At 42.0% G+C, this 22,999-nt stretch overlaps 1 protein-coding gene across 1 annotated transcript in view; it reads right to left on the bottom strand.

The window, feature by feature from the left end:
- Window positions 1-4,746: 4,746 nt before the first annotated feature.
- Window positions 4,747-22,999, bottom strand: part of GCC2 (GRIP and coiled-coil domain containing 2) — a 59,997-nt gene continuing 41,744 nt past the window's right edge. The window contains exons 19-23 of the mRNA XM_006261509.4: window positions 21,273-21,490; window positions 15,076-15,273; window positions 13,876-14,015; window positions 10,756-10,957; window positions 4,747-7,777 (exon numbers count right to left, since the gene is read on the bottom strand). Coding sequence (XP_006261571.1) covers window positions 7,707-7,777; window positions 10,756-10,957; window positions 13,876-14,015; window positions 15,076-15,273; window positions 21,273-21,490 — 829 coding nt within the window. The 3' untranslated portion in view covers window positions 4,747-7,706. The remainder of the gene's footprint in view (window positions 7,778-10,755; window positions 10,958-13,875; window positions 14,016-15,075; window positions 15,274-21,272; window positions 21,491-22,999) is intronic.

Below are 22,999 nucleotides of genomic sequence, written 5' to 3'. Positions count from 1 at the left end.
GGGGGGGTGGAAATCAGATTTCTAAAATTTAAAGTCAGATTTTTTTTTTTAATCATCAATAAAATACTAAATTTCTCTCGTTTAAAAAATAAGTTACAATTAAATCTCATCACAAACATACTAAACCTACACTTAGTCTCATAAAAATGAATTAATGGCTCTGTCACACACACACTCATTGAGTTACCTACTAGTCAAACATGGGCATTCATTTCAGTTTTTCGTCTCATGACAATGGCTCTAGTCTGTCTGTCCTGCCTAACTACCAGCTCTTGCTTCTTGAAAGGTCTAGGCTTTCAGTTTCCGTTTCTCAGCAGACCAAAGTCACATGTGCAAAGACCCAGGCTGGGTAGGATTGTTGTTGTTCTGTGCTTATGTGGTGGTGGAGCTGGGCCAAGCAAGGCAGCGGAGTTAGTTAAGACACTGTCTTAAAGACAGAGAGACAATATAGGAAAGGACAGAGGCAGAGTAGAAAGGAACAGTGGAGTGGACTGGAAAGAAAAAGGGAAGACATCGTTCAGTAGTACAAGCGCACCTTCCTATATTCCCACACACTTTTGGCACAGAAAACTGTTATGGCTTCTGGATGCAAGAGAGACCCTATCTGGGAATATTTTGAAGAAATTCCTTCCCTGGGTAAAAAGGGAAAACGTGTCAAGTGTAAGCAGTGCAAGAAGGAGATGCAGGGCCTAGTTGCAAGAATGAAACATCATAATGAAAACGGCTTATTGGGAGAACATGATGTGGATGAAGATGTGGATATGTCTGAAGAACAATGTGGATCAACTGGTTAGTAAATTAAATAATTCACTTTGCAATGCATCATTCTTCGAGACTCTTTCTGTGCCTTTAAGTATAAGTGTGATTTAACAAGTAAATTCCCAAGCTGTTTGCTATGTTTGATGTTGCTAGAAAAAAAGGTTTAGCTCAACTAATTGTCATGGCTTGTTTAATTAGTTAACTAGGTTTAGAATCTATCACCCAAGTTTATGGTACAGAAAGCTGCAGTAAGAGAAATCTAGAGTTTCCAGTTGCCGCCGGGTGTCATTTTCTTATTTTATATGACATAATACATGCCCCTTATTTTGGAACATCATGGCCCCAGACCATAATGGTGATGCCATAAGTCTATTCCCTATTTTACTTCAGCATAACTCAGCTTTCCCAAGGGAACCCCATCCTATACTTGTTTTCTCAAAAAAACAGAAGTGCCAGTGAGTTCAATGGGGCTTACTCTAAAATTAAGTGCAGTCTAAGTGCAGTCAGTCTTAGCTTTTTTGGCAATTTGGAATCGGATCTACATCCTTGCTGAAAAAGATGTGAATGATTAACTGAATAATAGAGTGAGAAGAACTGAGAAGAATGACTATTCAAAAATCATTTTTGTTTCAGGATCCCATTTAAGCATAAGAGACTTTGATTGTCTATTTGCAACAACTTCAAAGTCAACCACTGGTACTTTTAGCAGCAGTGCTGCACCTAAACTTATTTCAGACAACAAAGTATCAGTAGCAAGCAAAAGCTTTCAATCATCCTGTAAAACCACCACCATGGATGGGTTTGTAGCAAGGACCAGCAAATACCAAGAAGACACCAAAGATGAAAAGATTGCTTGGTTCATTTATGCCACAAATTCTCCTTTTCGCATTGTTAACAATACACACTTCATTGACATGGTTGAGTCCTTACGACCAGGCTACACTCCACGTGGTACAGTAGACATTGGTGAAAGGTCGCTAGATACACTGTATGAAAAGGAACTTGAACAGTGTGCAAGAAATACTGAGGGGAAATTTGTCAGTTTAAGCCTTGATGGGTGGAGCAATGTACACCATGATCCAGTAATATGTGCCTGTGTGACAACAGAAGATGGGGTTGCATATCTTTCAGAAACAATAGATACATCAGGAAATGCCCACACAGCAGAATATTTAAAACAAGTGGCAGTGAAAGCTGTAATAAACTGTGAACAAAAATTCAACTGTCACATGTGCAGTTTTGTCACAGACAATGCTGCAAGCGTGGCAAAGATGAGAAGACACTTAGAAGAAGAAAGGGAAGACTGCTCCTTAATAACATATGGCTGCAGTACCCATTTAATGCATCTTTTAGCCAAAGACGTAAGTACTTCTCCAAGAATAAAAGAAAATGTTGAAGTTGCAAAATACTTCCGTAACAACCAGCTTCAGCTTCACTGAAGAGAGCAGGAGGATCTAAACTAATTCTCCCTCAAGATGTTTGATGAAGCTCTGTGGTTGATTGTTTTGAACAATTTATTAACAACTGGCCTATTCTCATAAAAAATTGTGACGAAAACCATGATAAAATAGATGGAAGTACCTCATCCAAAGTATCTAACATTGCATTAAAGAGGAATGTAGCTGATATGCTCAGTATACTGAAGCCCATATCCAAAGCCTTAAACAAACTTCAGAGAGATTGTTGCTGCATTGCTGATGCTGTCAACATTTGGAAGGCACTTCAAGAGACATTGAAGAAAGAAATACCTACCCAGAAAGTTAAACTGCAGGCAATAAAGAAGCGAATGGATCAAGCACTAACTCCACCTCATTTTCTTGCAAACAGTCTCAACCCCAGATATAAAGATAGATGCCTAACTTCTGAAGATGCTGCTGCCATGGCATGAGCATCTCAAAATCACCCCTCAGTTCTGCCAGTCATAATACATTTCAGGGCTGAAGGGCAACCATTTAAACACTACATGTTTACTGATGATGTTTTGAACAAAGTCACCCTCCTAAATTGGTGAAAATCATTAGCCAAGCACCTTGAAACAGAGTTCCTTTAATTGCTAAGCCAACTTTTCACAGCAGTAGCTTCCTCTGCAGGCACAGAGAGAATATTTTCATCATTTGGTATTATTTACTCAAAGCTAAGAAATCGACTGGGAGTTGAAAAAGCAGGAAAACTTGTATTTCTGTTTCAGTCTATGAATAAAAATGACAGTGGGAGTGGGGAAGATGAGATCTAGTTGTAGAAGTTTTAAGGACGGCATATGTTTAGTGTTGTGATGACTTGTCTGTTAGAGTTAATTAAATTTAAAAATTAAAAAAAAAGAGTTTAAGGACAGATGTTGTAAAATGCTGTATTGAATTGTAAATTAACATGTTTTAGTAATCAGATTTCCGCCATCATTTAAGAACTACGTGAAGAAGTATCAGTGGGAAACTTGATTTAAATCAATGATTTAAACCAGGGTTTCCTCTTGGTGATTTAAATCAATCCACCCTGCTGATGCCCCTCACCCCCCCACCCACAGCCCCGCCGGTTTTGCCAACTACGGGAACTTTCAGGAACCCAACCCCTGTAGTTGGCAAGGGAAATCTGTACTTCATTAGTACACACATAAGCTCTTATTAGGCAACTACTTCTACCCCTGCTAGCTGTTATACTGCAGAACAAAAATCCTTTCGGCATTTTCCAAACAAATTTAAAAATTATTGAAAACAAGCATTTAGGGGGAAAAAAAGGCATTCATACAGGCAAAGATGGATTTTATCAATGTGAGCACCACACAGAACACATGAGGGGGCGCAGACAATTTGAAGTCACTTTTTCGACCAAATTTTTTTTTTTTTTTTAAATATCTCTCGTAAGAGTAACAAATAAGATTAATGCAATGGAAAGAAATTATTTTGTCTGTCTACTCTGCACACTTGACACCAAGTGTGCACCCACGTTCAGTGTTTTAGCTAGTTCCTGCTCCTCTAAAAGCTCTGTAAGGTGTTTTATAATACTAGCAGAAGTGAACTGGTAGGAAAAGGCAGAAAGATGAGCACAGAAAACTTATTTGGTGATGGTGCCTTTAGGACCACTCAGATATTCTTAGGAATGATTAAGGGAATGGAATATGAGAGTTTTAAAAGCAATTTAGGACATATTTTTAAGGAGTACCTAGAAAAAATATTGAGTTAATTTAAAAGTAATATTCCATTTGACAGCATCTCAAATGGCCACTTATACCTTACCTAGTACAGATGCACTAGGAAAGATTTTAAAAAGTACAACTGTTCCCATGGGCAGGGCCAACCCTGAAGAGGGGCTGGGGTGAATCGGGATGACTGCTCTGGGCCCCATGCTTTAGGAGGCCCTGTGGAGACAGGTGGAGCAGTGGCTCCACATCCAGCTGCTTGCTACCCCTCCCCCTCCTGCCCCCACTGCCGATGCCAACAGCAGCTTCTTTGGGTCCAGGATCAGAGCAGGGCCCCACATGGGCTGATTTGCCCCGTGTCCCGCACCCTGCTTGGGTCACCTCTGCTCATGGGCACAACCACATAAGACATTAAGGGAACAGAAGGGAGTGTGCTGCACAGTGAGACTCGTGAAGTATAGGTAGCAGTCACCCTGCTGCTTTCCAATTATGAAGGTAACAGAGGCCCAGTTCTAAGCAAACACTCTCCTCTCACCAAGGTCTCTCTCCCTGTCTGGAGGATTGAGGCGCTCCCTTTTACCATCCACAGCACTGAAGTCACAGGTGGCCAAAGATAGGAAGAAGGGCTTTTTGCCCTTCTATTTGCTCTTCATATCTTCCTCATCATGGTAGGAGAGTCACAATTTGGTCACAAGCTTGTGACTTCTTTGGGGTGGGATTTCCATCTTTTAACAACGCTGTAAACAAACTAATATAAATGTGACACTGTAAAAATAGTAAATGGAACGAAACCTAAAAGCAGAACCAACACTTGCACTTAAAGGAGAAAGAGGGAGAGCAGCAAAAGGCAACAGTGAACAGGAATGCCAACTTTAATTTTAAATGTGTTTTCTTGGAATTTGAGCCACAATGATGGTGGTGTATTAACATTATAAATATGTAAAATTCATGAAATATAAAATATATTTACTGTGCAAAATAATCCCACTTCCAGTCCTCACCTCTTTTTAATTCCATTTACTATAAGTATTTAAGACCCAGACATTTACTTGCATCAGACATTTCTTCCATTATCTGATGGAAGACAAATTCTGAAAACATGACAATCTTAGCTATAGAATACACATTAGATAAATGATTAATGACAATTATTAAAATATTCTTTACATTACTCTTTCAAGGCCTCAGTTATCTTCCCTTGTAGAAAAAATATATCATGCAAGAGGTGTAAATTACACTCAAGAATACAATATCAGAGTTTAACTAGAACTGTGAGCTTACATCTCAAAAATTTGAAATTAAACAACTTCTATTTAATACAGAAAATGTTACACTGTATGCTGTTTGCATACTTCATTCACAGTTTATAGAATTAAATAAAAATCTTAGGGTCTGAAATATATGCATTTAAAAGAAACAGGTTAATTTTTCACAGCTATTTAACAAAGAAAGTTGAGCAGGCATCGTGCAGAAAACTGTCAGCAGCAAGTTTTCAGCTGAATAAATTTGAAGCTATACTATTTCACTCATGCTCTTCTATTTTTTAAATTACAGAAGGAAAAAAATTACTTGCATTTTTGGTATAGTGATCTGAAAACTCTCGTCCACTCCTTCTGGCTATTTTAAAAAACGAAAATCACAGTGAGTTGTGAATTTATATTTAATGACCTGGAACAAAATCTCTGAAGATGTAGATGTGGACTGAAAAGTGACTAAAAAGTACTACATACTTACTTATCTCTACTTTCAAAATAGCAATTGCTTAAGATGGTTTTTCTACCTGCCAATCCTGCAAATTCAGTCTAGGGGCTGTAAAAACCAAGCCAGCTCCTTTCTGGATCATGTATGACCCATGAAGAGTCTGCAAATAGAACTTAAAATGTGTTAGTATTGGACTGCATCAAAAAGGAATCAAATTCACTCCAGTAACTTGATTTTCAGCACTAACTGAAAGTAGAAGTAGTAAGAATATATATTAAGCTGACAACTTGGAATAAACACAGGAAACGGAGAGAGTCATTGGCATTTAGACACTTTCAGTTCGATAAGTACTCTTATGAAGAGATTCTGTTTTCAGAACAAGCTAACTCCACTTGCTATTCTTACAGGAAGATTAACTATAATCCATATAAGTATTATATTATTAAGGGAGTAGGCATACCTCTGGGTTGCCCTCTTCCCTACCCCGGGCCTCTTGATTAGTGTTTGCTCAGTATGGAAAATAATGGCAATATCTGCAGTAGAGAAAGGAATAATGTTTGTCTAAGTTTATATCTTTCCTGTCCTCTGGTCAAAGAAGTAGCTTTAATGCTACATACCAGCATATCAGAGGGAAAGGGAATACTAAGGGGAGATATACAACTCAAAGACTCTTGATGACAGGCAAAACTGCAGGTACTTAACACAAATAACAAATCACTCAGATAGTAACTGTGGAATATGTAGAGGAGAGAGAAAGAGTGGGTTAAGAGGAAAGACAGAAAACACAGAACAGAAGACAGAAGCTGAAAGAGCGCTCTTGTTTATAACAAGTGCATTTACTGTGTTAAAGGTAGGAAGACAAACTGGATACCCCTTCTGGCTCATTTATGAGCCAATTAAGATTCCACAACTAGAACCTATTTAAGAAGCGTACATCTATTCTTCTCGCCTGGTGCCATCTTCTCTCTTCCCTTCTGATGGGCCCTCATACAGTGCTAAAAATCACTCTGGCCCAGTAGACAAGGGAAGACCTACACCTAGACCCAATAACATTCCTTTCTTTCTTGCAGATATTGCTCCCGTACACTTTCCAGAAATGCCATTAAATTAAAGGACTTAAAAGCACATATCACTTCACCACAAGGGATAGGTGGAATGTGGAAGAGTGAGAATGGAGTGAAGTTTGCTTAAGGAAATTATATACCACATATAGTGATAACGTTTTCACAGGAAAGCATTCTTCCCCTCTTCTGCCAGCAATTATACTGAGAGTCATTTAACAACACAACTATTACGAGCAGTAGGTACCATTTGCATTGTTTGGCTTTAGACTCCCTATGCGCGTTCCACCCTGAGAAAGAAAGACTTTAGATTAAGTTCTTTCTCCTACTATTTCAACTTGCTTATGCCACTGACTCTTAGGGGAGGCTGATGTGACTCCTAAAACAAACCATGAGCATCAGGAAACCCTTATGAGCCCACGTAACACAAACATGGGATGTTATGAGAGTTATCAGAGCCACTACATTTCTCACACCCTAGGACTTATATTTTAATTTTTTTTCACTGCAATCTGAGACTAAAAAATAACCAAAGTGAAAAAGAAAATGCCCTTCACCTCCAAAGTGTCTGCAGTGCAATATTTTGTAAACATCACCATGCAGAGGAAAAAGTTTGATTTTATGCTTCTTTTAATGTGTCATGACAATGCAGGTTGCTAACTTGCTTCATTTCTCATCAGTGAGGGTTTTTAACTCTTAAAAGTATTTTAGTATTGTTTCAGTTTTTAAATGATGCTCCATTTTAAATGATAAACCTGGAAGTTCTGACCAGTTTGACAATTTTTAACCCTACATTTTACTCTCAATCACAAGCTTATTTAATCTGAAATATTTACAACAAAAAAAGTATAGTTTACTGAAGTCAGAAAATAATATAGCATGTTCTTTAAAAACTTTCTAGTCTAATTCTTAGGTTAACGTATGCTGCTGCAGGTAGTTTGAAAAAAAAAACTGCCACTGCTATTTACGTATGCTTCATTCTTGTACATTAGCATTTCTTTCTTAGTGCAATCATGGAATGTAAGTATTGAAGATTCAGCCTTTCTGTTGCCTCATCGAAGTCCTGACCAACTGTGAAGGTATGAAGCCCACCCAGAAGGCCGTGAAGCACTTTCTTCTTCACCTGCAGGAAAGGGGGAAAAGAAATAGAAAAAGATAAACTTAAATTTTCACCAGCACTGAAGCTATTAACAGTGAATCGACTGATGATGCATTGCATGAAAACCAAAACATTACTTTTAAGCAGTAACATGTCAGGCTGCTGATGGGCAGTAACATGTCAGGTCGCTGAAAAGTTTTCAATATGCACTTTAAGAAACAGCTACCATGTTCAAAGAAATACCACTGTATCACATTCTTTATTTAGGGTACTTAAGAAACCTGCAACTGACAGAGAAATAAAACTGGCCTCTTCTTTCTAACGTCTACAGACTTCAAAAGAGGTCTTTAGACAGTAATGAGCTCTGTTTAATAAGAAGTGCAAGAGCAGCTGTTTTCAAATACAGAATTTTGATTTGCCATTCAAAATATAAATCCTCTCACATATACCTTTTCATGATATCACTTCCTTTCTCTTCACGTTCATTAGTAACTGGCCTTTTCTAAGACTGCACAGTACAACTAACATTTAGAGAAAATTGTTAATAACAAAGACCATGACAATTTCTAAATAAAGATGTTTTGAACAAGATAATATGTAAAGTGTCTTGCAAATTGGAAAGAATGCATCCAATCAGAGGCCTAAGCATTTATTATAAAGGAGCAGACTGCTTAATACATTCTTTTAAAATGCCTTGGTAGCATTTAAGTGAAGTGTGTATGTGTTGTAGCCATGACAGTTCAGGAAATATACAAAAGGCTTGGATTTTTGTGGGTGATTCTCATTTACTGGACCAAGTGAACAGTTGGGAAAGACTTAGACAAGCTTTTTGGGTACCACAGCACTGCAGTACCATGCAGCTGTATCTCAAGATGGCATAACATGCACTATATGCCCATATTTTATCCAGGTTTTTAGAGAAAATTTAGTCCAGAATGTATTTAATTAATCTCAATCATGCAGTTGGTCCAATAAGAGACATTACACATAAAAATCCTTACCTCTTAAAATGCTTTAAATTTTTTCCTAGACAATCCTTGTATTTGTGGAAGGTAGTGTAAGAGTAATGTTGTAGCCATGATGGTCCAGAAATTATGCAAGAGCCAAGGATTCCTTAGGGCAGGAGTTTTCAAACTTTTTTTTAACAAGTATACCCCTTCTGCCCCAAAGTTTCAGCTCATGTACCTCTTTATATTTTTTTCTTGCTTTTAAGGGGCAGGGTGGAGGGGGAAGATTGAGGCCCCCATGGTGAGGGAGGGAGTGGGAGTGGGGCTGGGGCAGGGGCAAGTGCTGCAAAGCTGGGGTGAAATGCAGGGCAGAGCCACAAGAGCAATTCTTCCGGGAGGTGCAGGGAGGGGGGGCGGCTCCTGCTGCTGTGCACACCCTGTTGGAGGCCCGTGGGGCATGTGCCCCCCAGATCTGCACATGGGGCAGAGGCAGCTGCTGCTGCAGGCTGGAGTCTGCACCCTGCTGCTGCAGCCCCAAGAGTCACGCAACGCCATGTGCCTGCTGCTGCTGGATGGGCAGGGGGCAGGCTGACACACACACACCAACAGATAAGTGTGTGTGTGGGGGGAGAAGGGAAGGGACCGGGGGGACCAGATTGAGAATGGCAAGGGGGGAAGGGGGGGGTCTTTTCATACCTGCTCCCGGGAGCAGGGCCGGGGGAGGGTTGGGGGGAGAGGCGAGGGCAGTAGTGCCCCTCTGCAGGCTGAACCCGGGGGGGGCGCGGCTCACATGCGGTAGCTGCTGCCGCCACTGCCACCAACCTGAGCCACTTCCTCACAGCCAGTTGCACGTGCAATTCCGCAGGCTACTGATGGGCCTTGCACCTCGCCAATCATGCACTGCTCATCAGCAGCCTGCAGAGCTGCATGTGAGACCAGCTGCGGGAAAGTGGTGAGGAGTGGTGGGTGGCAATGCGTGCAAGCCCCTCCACCCCCGTCTGGCCGGCACATGCATGGCCCACAGAGGGGTGCTGCTGCCCTTGCCCCCCAGCCCTGCTCCTGGGAGCAGGCACAGAGAACGAGCTGAGGTGGAGGGCGAGGAGGTGCTGCAGTGTGCTGTGTGGAGCCGGTGGCACCTGGTGCGTCCCTCCCCCAGGTAAGAAGCAAAATATGGGAATGCGCCAGGGGAGGCATCACCGCCATTCCCCAGGGAGCACTCTAATCCTGGCCAGCTGCCCGCTCATGCATACCTGCTATGACCTTTCTAAGTACCCCTAGGGGTACACCTACCCCTGGTTGACAACTCCTGCCTTAGAATAACATAATTTATTGGACCAACTACATAGTTGGGATAAAGTTAGACAAGCTTTCACATACAAGATGTTTGCCATCAGTTCTCTGATCACAGGAAGTCAGAAGCAGCATAACTGATCCAATAAAAGATATCACTCTAAGAAATTCTTGCCTCTCACATATACTTGTGGAATAAAGTTTCAAAACTAGTTGTTAATCATTAGTTTCAGTCATTTACTATGTAAAATGGCTTTTATTAAATTGGAATAGCTCCTAGATTTTTGTGGAGCATGTGTCATGAAAATCAATTCACAGGAAGTTTTATCCTCGTCCCAATTTGAAAGAGATCTTCAATTCAGTGGCTAGTCAACAGTGGAACTGACTGGGGAAAAAAATGCAGGCAGATGGTTAAAAAAACCCATGAAGAAATGGCTCTTTAGGGCAAGACTAAAGAAAGTGATGGAAATTTACGCAATTTAACGTGAAAGAAAGATCTCTCTTAAAGTTTTTATTTTCACCTTAGAGAATTTTATTTAGGCTTTTGCTTTTAGTCCTGTTCAATGAGAAATAGCAATACTTTAATCCCCTTCTAACTGAGTAGCATCATTTTATTTCTAAACTGTTTGAATCACATTCTTCAAATTTGTTTTTCTGGAGGATCTGACTAAAAAGGAAGTCAAAACCTTTTGGTTTTCTTTATTACTACTTTTACTTTCCTTCTTTGTGATGATATACTGGTAATAAAAGAAATACTGTACATACCTTGAGCGATTGCAACAAGCTTTCCCTTTTCTTCAGGGCTGAGCTGCAACATGGTATCTATTACTGGCAACAGCCTCTCTCTTTCACTTCCTGATTTCAGAAATATGAATTGCAGCAGAACATTTTTCAAGTATTCTAGATTAGCAACAGATTTCTCTCGCTCTTGGTTCCTTTCCAGTCTCCTTATTTCATTCTTAAGAAGCTGCAGACAACGAAACCTTTAAATATTATTTACTTGATTTTTATAAATATGATCAGCTGAAGAGGCTACTTGGAGGAACACAGTATGTATGAATTAGGCAATATGGCACTGAACATGTGTATCTATAAAGAATGAGGTATTCTGGGTGGAAGTCCCAGGGGACCTAGAGATGGCAGAATATTCTCTATCCCTGTATTTTATCCAGGCCTTTGGAGAAAGTCCAGAATTCATTTAACCTCTTTAGGATTACTTGAACACCTTTGTGTAGGAGTTTTATAGTAAAAGGTTATAAGGAAGAGTTGTCAATATTTTACTTCTTGATTTTTTACATGATTGACTACAAAACACTTCTGTGGATTTTAGATCTTACTGTATATGTCCCCACCATGCTTTTCTGAGCATAACAAGCAGAAGGGATCCACTCTGGCTACTTACAAACTGCAACAGTACAAACACCCAAATTATTAATCACAGAAACTGATAACATAAAATGAAGACCCTCCCACCCCTTAGCCCAATAGACTAGTTATTACCATGCTTGACAAGGAAGTGGAAAACAGGATTTTGGCCCCTGCAGCCAGAGAGGATTTGAACTTATCTCCCACTACCTGGCAAAACTGCTTCTATTTCCAGGCCATGGGCACTGCCAGGAGCACCCTCTAACCATCATGTTGAAGCTGGACCCCTGGGCAGCCAAAAGGGGAGGCATGTGGGGCCAGAAGAACAAGTCAGAAGGAGCCTGGTTCTGTGGCTTGATGAGTCAGACACTGCAATGAAAGTGAAGAGGCCCTGGGTTCTGGCCCTTCCCTCTGCTCCTTCCCCTAATGAAGAAATATCAATGGGGCCCTTCTTCCCCCTCCTCAAGCACCAATCACTAGTCATGTTTTTCTGCACCTAACAGCTATGTGCTGTCCTGAGTGGAATAGGAGTGTAACAGAGTTTGCACTGCCAGAACAGATGCCTTCTGAAGGAGAGCTGAATTTGGTCCTGCAACTTTATGACTCTATTGGGCTGTTTTAGTTATAGAAGTAAGGGGAGGAGAAAGCAACAACCAAAAAACAAAACAAAACAACCCTAACCCCCCAAAACAAACAAACAAACAAACAAACAAACAAACAAACAAACAAATCAATCCTTCAACACAGATCAAATGATCTAAAATAAAGTTAGATAAGAAACACGTTATATTAGCTCAATATTCAAGCCCCTAGGCAATCTTAAGCTCAATGAATATTTACATCCAGGATCACTTAAGACACTAAAAGGCAACAGAGACAAAAGCAGCCTTGTGGGGAAAAACAATTCAATAGTTCTTCTTTGTGTATTGTGCTTTGTCTAAAAATGAAAGACTACTTTTTTTGCACATGAAGAACCAACTTTTCTCACATATTCCACTTCACATTTTTGAAAGCATCCAAGGAAATATTGTATTATATAGAAGATGACCCTGATTATAAGATGATCCCCCAATAATTAGATTCTATACATGGAAAATTTATAAATTTGTTATAATTTTCCAGGTATAGAATGTAATTATTGGAAGTCTGTTTTGAATTTGTCCCTCTCCCACTGCTACATCAGGGAAAATAAACCTGGGGGGTCAAGTAGCTCTTTTCCTCTCTGCTTCCCAACTTTTTCTCATGGCAGCCCTTGTCCCTCTCTACTGTCAGACCCTACTCTCCCTGCACACACAGAAGAGAGGAGCAAATCTGAAAACAATAACCTTGAAATTAAACATGGCTGTAGACTTTTGCATATAGCACCCACACACTGAATTCATCCAGAATTGATGCATGTTACTTTTTTTTTTTTTTTTTAAACTGCTGTAAGTTTTAGTACAGGTACTCCATAAACACACTTTTGAGCAGCACTTTGGCATTCACTTGTATGTAATAAAAATCATGCATGATATTAGTCCAAACCACACAATTCAATGGGCTGGACTCCACCAGAGTCAACAGAATGTCAAGCCCCGATGACCCCAAAGCTCAGCACTGCTCAGTATGTGTGTGTACTCCAGATAACACCCACAAAGGGTCTATGTGCTAATTAGCCCTCACTCATGACTGGAACCAGGTGCTCTTGTCACAAGTCCTGGCACACACCAAAAATGTATGTACAGATGAGGGAGGCACAGGGCAACCTGATCTAGCTCCACTTCATAGAAGGCAGGGTGCCACACTAATATGTAACAGGCTGAGAGAAAGCACAACAGAGGGATTCTGGATGATCTGTTTGGGGCCACATTTCATTACATTTGCCAGGCATTTAAGGCTGGTGAAGCAACAGGAATCAGTAGAAACGAGAAATAAAGGTGCAGCTCAGCTGTGGGAATGAAGAGGAAGTAAAAATGTATGCAATATAGTGGCTCACTATGACTTGAAAGAGCTGGCGGTGAGGAGCATTCCACTTAATGGGCACTACCACATATTGTATTCAGATAGGCTGTATTCATCTATCCTTTCGTTAGGTTCTAATCAGCATATCTGCCCAATGTGGGCCATGTGTTTTATAGTGGTGCTCAGTGTTGGCTGCATTTAATTAACTTTGTAATTGGTTTCTGTTGTTGAGCACATAGTGTTTTGTCTACTGTTAAACAGCTGTCAATGTGTTTCATGAAAACTCCTTGTATGCGGTAACATGAGGGGCTTTCTTCCCAGATGCTAATTACGGGGAAAAAAATTCATCCTGTATTTTAGTAAATACAATATTTAAAAAAGCTGACAAAAACAAACTTAAAATTGAAACTATTAAGTAAACTTGAGGAATTTGAGAGAGTTTAACAAAAACAATAGGCAATTACATTTTGTATCTCATCAAATTTCTAAATGCGTCAGGTTTGAATCACAGATTATGGTCCTAAGGACGTGCTTTGGGTCACAGACATAGTAAATCAGAGCTGCATCAAGATTACTAACCTTAATTTGTTCCATTAAGATTGCATTTGTTGCTTCTGATTCACGAAGCAATCCATTCAAATGATCAGCACTCTTTGTTGTTGTGTTCAGCTTCTGTACTAGCTCTTCCTTGCTGAGCTCAGTTTGCCATGAAGGTGGCTCTGCAATTTCATTTTTCAAACAATTACACTGTAGTAAGGAGAAATCACTAGTCCTAATGACTCAAGGTCATTCAGAGTTACAGAGGACACCAAGACCTACTAATAAGAAACTATAAATGGTCAGATTTCACAACCACCATCAATTTCACTGATAGTCTTGCTGATATCAGTGGGCTTGTGACATTTTTGTGCACGCACATAAACAAATGAAAAACAAGTACCAAAAAGAACTCCAGAACCAAAGTTTAAGGGGCCTCATGGGCTATGTTAGGCTCTATCAAAATATTTTGTACTGTTAACAATGTCTTCCATTATCTACATTCTTAATTTTTTCCTCAAGAAACATCTGATGACCCCCTTGCTATCTCTTTATTAGTAGCTGCTTGCTATATATTTTCTCCACTTCCCTACTTGGTGAGACCTCCCCACAGCAAAGTCATAGTTATCAACCTTGGACTGTATTTTCCCGAAAAAGGAATGGTGAGCTCAAAAAAAGACGCCGGTGATCTCCAGATCTCTTTGAGCTATTTTAACATTAAGGCAAATGGAAGTTTTGTTTTCGACTTTCATAGAAAATGTATAGAAAAAAACAGAGCCCTAATGCAGCATTGAGCTGTCCTTCCTTTCCATATGCACAGTTCCTCCAACTACTTATCTGCTTACTCATCATCTGCTCTGCTCCTCACTGAAATTCTACATGTAGGAGATGGACATTTAAGAAAATCTTGGAAGCCAGAACACATTAAAACCTATAGCAATATTTAGACAGTGGTCCCTCTTCAAACAGATAAAAGACTTGTAAAAGGAATCCAAGTCCATATCTCAAATTTTTTTGGACTGTTCTCAAATTTCAACCATCTCCTGGAATAGTAATGGTTCCTCTGGCAGCAGTGTCCAAACACCAGGAAAAAAGGAAAGTGAGAATGGAGAGGAAGAAGGTGAAAAGTACCTCAGGGTGACAAGACAATTTTTTTTTCTGGCACCCTATTAGTGTACCAAGTCATGTTAATTCCATTTTAAATCGTTATCTACTTTAAAGTAGCCTAAATGATTTTCTTACCAGCTTTTGCTTCAGGAGAATTAAGAAGTTGTTCCAGTGATGGTATGTGAGTACTGGCAGAAGAAACTGACTCTGTGTCAGTTGTTTCCATTCCTTCTCCCTCTTCTCTAGTGACAGTGTGCATATCAAGAAGGAGGAGGTCAGTGTTGTTTCTCCGTTCTCGCAAGTTCTTCACTGGTAGGCTTGAAACAGCTGGCCCTGAAAGAGAAATTATTTCTGTTGGTGTGTATCAAAAAGAAAAACAACCTGTTATTTAGGTGTGGTCATGCAAGAGTAACTCAATTTGATACTGAGGAGGAAATCAGAATGGAAGACTGCATACTGTACAAGTGGCAGAATAAAACCAATCCTCACATAAGGAACTCATTTATTCTCTAAAAACAAAAAAATAGAGCACATTTCACAGTAAAACTGCCTTTCACTTCATCTCCATTCTAAATTAAGCCATTATTAACAGCAATTTAAAGAGGTTTTCAGTACTCCTTTGAAACCAGGACCATCCCTGGAGGGGGGCAAATTGGGGCGATCACCCCGGGCCATGCGCTTTGGGGGCCCCCGCAGAGCTGGGCAGAGCAGCAGCGGTGACTCTGCACTGCCACTGCTTGCTTTGCATCCAGCCACCCTTTGCATCTACCCCTCCCCGCACCACTGATGCTGTCCATGGCGGCAGCAGCTTCTTCAGGTCTGGGGCGTGGGGATTGGAGCGGGGGCGGGGCCCCACATGGGCTGATTTGCCCTGGGCCCCGCACCCTGCTTGGTTTGGCTCTGTTTGAAACAAATATAATTGCCAGGAACAATACTGAGCGGGTCAGGAGACCATCAGGCTCTTGGTAAGAGGGCTAAGGAGTTTGGAGCACAAGTGGCACTCTCATCAATCCTTTCCCTGGAAGACAAGAGCCCAGGCAGAGACCACTGAAGTAAGCCCAGGCAGAGATCATGGAAGTAAGCATGTGGTTGAGACCGTGGTGTTGGCTTTGGATTCTTTGACAACAGGTGGATGTTCTGGGAAGGACTGCTATAAGAGATAAGATCCATCTGACCAGAACTGGAAAGAGCCTTTTTGGGCATTGTCTAGCCAGTCTAGTAAGGAGGGCTTTAAAGTAGGTTCTGCAGAGGATGGGGTGAACAAAACCTTCCAGCAACAGAGCATGTTATACAGAGGGGAAAGGACTGAAAGCAGCAGCTCAGCTCTGGAACAAGGCTAGAGAGCCACAGGACAGCAAAAGGTGATGCAAAAGGGAAACAAATAGGTTGAAATGCATCCAATTTATGTAAACAAATGCAAGAAGTATGGGGAATAAACAAGAAGAACTGGAAGTCACAGTCTATGAGAACTACGATCTGATTGGTATTAGAGACCTGGTGGGAAAGTTCTCATGACTGGAATGTCAACATTGAGGGCTACGCTTTGTTTCAGAAGGACAGGGTTAGGAGAAAGTTGGTGGTGATGCCTTGCATGTCAAACACATTCACTTGTTCCTTGGTTCCAGAGAAAGAAGCTAACAGAGCAGAATGTGGCAAAGGTGATCTTGGAGTCCTTGGCAATAATATTTATGAAGTCATGGGAGACAGGCAAGGTATAAGAGGACTGGAAAGGGGCCCGTATAGAAACCCTCTTTCAATAAGGAGGACCCGAGAAACTATAGACCAGTTAGCCTCATCCTCAATACCCAGGAAGTTACTGGAGCACATCCTAAGAAAGTCCATTTACAAGCATTTGGAGGAGGAAAAGATCATAAGCAGCCAGCATGGATTTACTAAGGAGAAATTGTGTCAAACAAACCTGATTTTGTTCTCTGACAAAGTAACTATTTGGGCAGATGAAGGGAATGCAGTTGATATATTGTGTATCTGGACTTCAGCAAGGATTTTGACAAGGTCTCACTTGATCTTCTCATAAACAAACTGGAGAACTGTTGGGTAGACAAAACTACAAGGTGGATAGACAAATGACTCAACAGCTCTGAGCAAAGGTAGTTATACATGTTAGAATGGCAGGAGGTTTTGAGGGGAATCTCACAGGAGTCTGTTCTGGGTCCAATGCTATTTAACATATTTATTAATGATTTGGGTGCTGGCATAAGAAGCCTTTTTGAGCCAATTTGCAAATGACACAAAACTGGGAAAGACTGGAGGACAGGAATGGAATTCAGAAAGATCACGACAGTTTGGAAAGCTGGGCTGGAACTAACAGAATGAAGTTCAATGCAGACAAGTGTAAGGTTCTATATATACCTCAGGAAGAATAATCAGAAATTTGTACAAGTACAAGATGGGTGACACCTGGCTGGATGGCAGCACTACAGAGAAGGATCTGGGAGTCTGGGTAGATCACAGAATTAATACGAGTGTGCAGTTTGATGCAGCTGCACAAAAGGCGAATATGGTTTTGCGATACATCCACGAAAGCATTAGGTTCAAGACATGGGAGGTGATAGTGTTTTTCTACTTGGCACAGGTTAGGCATTCTTTAGCGTACTATGTGCAATTTTGTGCTCTATATTTTAAAAAGGAGCTGGAGTAATTAGAGAGGGTCCAGAGGCAGGTAACAAAAGTGATAAAGGGCTTGAAAGGCAAGTCATAGAATAAGAGGTTGAAGGAAATAAGGATGTACAGTTTGCAGAAAAGATCCTTAAGAAGGGACATGATAGCAATCTTCAAATACCTGAAAAGCTGCCATAAAGAAGAAGGAAAATAGCTTCTCTCTCTTGCTGCCAAGACTAGGACAGTCCAATTGCTTGAAGCTGCAGTAAAGTTTTTCCTGATATCCAATCTAAACTTCCTTCTTCACCGGTAGAACAGTGAGGTAGTGGACTAGATTGCCTAGGAAAGTTGTGGACTCTCCATCATTGGACGTGTTCAAGAAGAGGCTGGACAGGCATTGATCAGGATGATCCAGGAATAGCTATGCCTATATTCTAGGAAGGTTTGGATAGTGATGATCCTGCCTCAGGCAGGAGGTTGGATCTAGAAGATTTCTGAATGGGTGTTGAGAGCTGGTGGGGGTCATTGCTGTGCCCTTGGCCTGGCTGTACGAGCGATCGTGGTCCGCAGGCCAGGTGCCCAGAGACTGGAAACTAGCTAATGTGGTCCCCATTTATAAGAAAGAGAGAAAGGAGGACCCAGGAAACTATAGGCCCATAAGCCTCACATTAGTTTTGGGGAAAATCCTTGAAATAATTATCAAGGATTACATCTGTGAGGGGCCAGCAGGGGAGATCATGCCCAGGGGAAATCAACATGGGTTCATCAAAGGCAGGTCCTGCCAGACCAACCTGATGGTCTTTTACAACCAGGTAACTAAATCCCCGGATGATGGTGTTGCTGTGGACGTAGTCTTTCTGGAATTTAAGAAGGCCTTTGACACTGTCTCTTACCTCATTCTCATTAATAAATTGAGTGACTGTGACATTGATGCCTACACAGTTGGATCAATTGATCAGTCAAAAATTGGCTGAGGGGGCGCACCCAGATAGTGGTGGTGGACGGGTCGTACTCGACCTGGCGGGATGTGAATAGTGGGGTCCCCCAGGGGTCAGTTCTGGGGCCTACACTGTTCAACATCTTCATCAGTGACTTGGATGAGGGGGTCCAGAGAGGTGATACTCCCCCTCTACGTGACATTGGTCCGGCCACAAATGGAGTACTGCATCCAGTTCTGGGCACTGCACTTTAAGAAGGATGTGGCCTGCCTTGAGAGGGTTCAGAGGAGGACCACCCGCTTGGTTGGAAGGCAACAGGGCAGGCCCTATGAGGAGAGGCTGAGGGATCTGAACCTGTTCAGCCTCAGCAAGTGGAGGCTGAGGGGGGATTTGGTGGCTGCGTACAAACTTGTTAGGGGAGATCAGCAGCAAATAGGAAGGGTCCTATTCCCCGCAGCAGCACCTAGGGTGATGAGGAACAATGGCCAGAAGCTGCTGGAGAATAGGTTCAGGTTAGAAATTAGGAGGCACTATTTCACTGTTAGGGAGGCTAGGATCTGGAACCAACTTCCTGGGAAAGTGGTCCTCGCTCCTACCTTGGGTAAATTCAAAAAGAGGTTGGACGAGCACCTGTCTGGGGTCGTGTGATCCCAGCCTGTGCTCCTGCCAGTGGCAGAGGGTCAGTCTAGATGATCTGTTCAGGTCCCTTCTGACCCCAAACCACTATGAAGGTCCCTTACAGCCCTACTTCTCTATGATTCTATGCTGTAACAATCTTAAAAAAGTCTGGGGAATGAGACTGACAGGAGACTGCCTACCTTTTCACTACACATACAGATACTTTGCACAGTGGTTCCACTTATGAACCAAATGGTATTCTTAACCTAATCCGTGGGTGGGCAAAATGCTGGATCTGGCCAGGAGCCTGACTCCATTTCCCAGCAGTGCCCCCCTGTGCGTCTCCTGGCCAGTCTCACTGGAGACCCCAGGAGTTACTGGGTTGACAGCACGGGGCCACAGAACCGAACCCTAGCCCCGTGCTGTCAGGGTCCCTTGCTCCCAGGGTCTGCATGGAAACCAGCCAGGAGCAGCACAGGCAGGGCAGCAAGCTGCACATGGGGCGCTTGTGGTGGTGACAATGCAGGGCCAGAGCCAGGGCAGAGCCGCAATCCGCTCCCTGCATGCCCCTGCCCACAGAACCCATGCTCATAACAGGGGCCTGTAAGTGTAGATCGTGGCTCTGCCCTGGCTCCAGCCCTACACTGTCACCACCCCTGTCCTCACCCATCTCACTCCTGGCCATGGCCCCACCCCAGTTGATGGGCCATACGCTTTGCTCCTGGCAGTGGGTGTGGGCAGCGGGGCTGGTCCAGTGGCAGCAGCCAGAAGAAGCTGCTGCCACAGGGGCTGCTGGGAAATGGAGTCCGCCATGGTCTGGCCTTTGCCCACCCTGATCTAATTTGCCAGCCTTGCCAGCAGAAGTCACAACAAAGCAATGCTCATTAAATGACTCCCTTTTTACCCAACGCACATGCTGAAGTATAAAGGGAGGATGCTGTTTTTACATGATGAAAATACAGGTTGTGTGTTAGTTTTTAACTTTCAAAATACTAAGTATTTCATAGGGCACTATTCACATTTAAGATAACTGTACTTGGTTTATGTTAAAATAACAGCGATGAGATTATATTACGTAGCATTTCAATTTAAAAACTGAACATATAGGATGTTAGTGCATGTGGAAGTTGTATATTGACAGTTGGAGATACATGGTGACAGAAAAATACAGTATAGGAAGAAGCAATACAAACACAATGCCCTATTTTCTGACCTCAGTGGGCCTAGAACCTGAGCTGGGGAGACCCCCTCTAAGCACAATTAGCAGCTCTCCCTTCCAGAAAGCAAGCTTCAAAATTATTTATTAAGACTGACAACAAAAGGGACAATTTTGATTATCTTTATAATTTCTTGACTTTTTCTCAGAGTCTAACTGAAACCTTTAGCTCATGAAACATCAAGGTTACTAAAAAACAAAAACAACAACCAAAAAACCACAAATACCACATGGTACCTACTGACTTAGTTTATGAAATGCCCAGTGACCTTGAGCTGAAAGGCTTTTCCTTTGTTACTAAGTCTTTTGGCTACTCTGTATCTTTACTCCTCAGTAAGTATAGGTGCCTGTTTGTTTTAAATTTAGAAAGACCTTCTTATGAAATGTGGCATGTGTGCCTTATGAAACAGGCACACATGCCACATTTATTACTGCTGAAGCAAATATTTTGGGTTTGGTTCAATGTGTAAGAATGTACTAAATATAAGTTTATTACATACTATCATGTCAGTTATGGTTGCTTATTTTATATTTATATGTGTGGAGCTAGCACTACAACAGATTTGCCCAGTGAAGTTGCATCACCTGTTTATACACCCATCTTCAGCTTACCATATTTTGGAAGTAGAGTGGCCTCTTCAAAATCTGAGAAAAATGGGCAGGGACAGCATCAAACAGCAGGCGAATGATTTCTCCCTTTCCTCCCCATAACAAACAATTCTGTGTTACTGAAGAAATACACTGAGCTAACTCATAGAAAGTATTGGTTCCTGTGTTTACCATTTTATATGTAAAAGTACTTGGGTACCACTTAGTAACATACCTAAAGGATTTTGAGATGTATGCACAAGTATTATGGAGCTAATACAGAAACAATGAATGTAGATGTATTAAAAAAAAGTTGTTTGGGGTGCACTGCCTGTACAAAACACAGAACTTACCTCTGGTGCTAGGTTCATTTTTGAGTTGGAAGACCTGGGCCTCTACCTTGGACAGCTGCTGCTGCAATGTTTCTACTGTCTTCCTATGTTCTTCCTGCAGATGCCGGACTTGATCTCTGAAGCTGTTCCGAAGAGCTTCATTCTGAGCCGTGAGCTGATTCATAGCCTGTGCGTGCTCTGACTTCATGACTAAGTTCTCAGACTGTATTGTGCAGAGTCTGAAAAGTGTGTGTGTAAAAGAAGCATTAACAATTAGAACACTGTGGTCTAACCAGACTGAACAAAAGACAAGAAACCAGCACCTCCCTCTGTTATCCAAAGTATTAAAACAGGTAGAGATGGGAAAAAGCTGACCTTACATACCTCTGAACAAAAATTAACCTTAACTACAGAAAGGTTCTTGCTTTGATACAAAAGGAATAGAACCCCAGCACAGAGATTTATTCTGTGCCTGAAGTGCCTTCAGGAGAGCAGGGAACAGAAAGAATAATGCAGTGACAGTCAGCCGCTCCAAAAGCATATTATGCTGTAGTCTGACTAGAAAGAGGTTTGACAGTACTACATGGGGAGGAAAAAGGGTAAGAATGGATATATGCTCAAGTCCCTTTGGTTGCGTCCAAATGTGCGTGGACATTTGGTTCCCTGGGGACACGTAGTGGCCGTGCACCTTGTGCCGCCACTACTTGTCCCTGGGGAATGCCCGTGCGATGCACTTTAGCATGTGGCAAGTTACCTCGGGTGAGGTAGGGGAGGCTGGGGCCAGCACTGTGTTGGCCCCAGCAGCCTTACCTGGGGCCCTACAGGCCTCCTGGGGCTGCACCCATGGTGATTCTGCCAAGTGGAGCCTGGCTGGCAGCAGAGCATGGCTCCAGCAGACCTGGCTCTGCCTTTCAGCAGCATGCACTGGCCGAACATGCATTGCTCCCGGTTTTTTTTCCTGAAGCTTTTTTGATCCCTGGGTAGTCAAGGGTCAAAAGAAAATCCCACGGAAAAAAAACCCAGTGCAGCACATGCTTGGCCAGCAAACCCTTGCAGCCTGGAGAACACCAGACTGTGCAATATGTGGTGCTGCACATGTGTTTGTAGCACCACATACTGCACGACCGCGCTCACCTGGATGTGCCCTTACAGAGGAAAAAGATACCCATATAACTATCAGACATATTAAGAATAAAAATGCTCATTTTGAAAGACCCAAATTATGGTCTGTGGGAAAGACATGTTTAGACTGTTGTCTACCATATGAAGAACACCAGGTAGATCTGAAATTACAATGATGGATTTCCTATCACTGTGATAACTAGAAATTTCATCTTTTTCCTGTTTTTATTGTCTGGATACAAGTGATGGTTGGGAGACATGGTTCAGAAAAGCAGACTTCGACTAGTTCAGGAAACTCATGGGCAGGATCCTTTGGGAAGCCAGACTGAGGGTGAGAGGAGTCCAGGAGAGCTGGCTGCACTTCAAAAAAGCCTTAATGAGGAGTGCAGGAACAAACCATCCCTATGTGCAGGAAGACTAGCAAGCATGGCAGAAGACCAGCTTGGCTTAACAGGGAACTCTTCAGTAAACTAAATCACAAAAAGGAAGTTTGTAAGAAGTGGAAAGTTGGTCAAATAACTAGGGAAGAATATAAAAGTATTGCTCGGGCATGCAGGGATGAAGTCAGGACAACCAAAGAGCAATTGAAGTTGCAGCTAGCAAGGGATATGAAGTATAACAAGAAG

This window comes from Alligator mississippiensis, chromosome 1 (genome assembly GCF_030867095.1).
Source record: "Alligator mississippiensis isolate rAllMis1 chromosome 1, rAllMis1, whole genome shotgun sequence".
NCBI classification, from domain to species: Eukaryota; Metazoa; Chordata; order Crocodylia; family Alligatoridae; genus Alligator; species Alligator mississippiensis.
The sequence above is the reverse complement of the archived record's forward strand: the minus strand, read 5'-3'. Positions and strand labels throughout refer to the sequence as shown.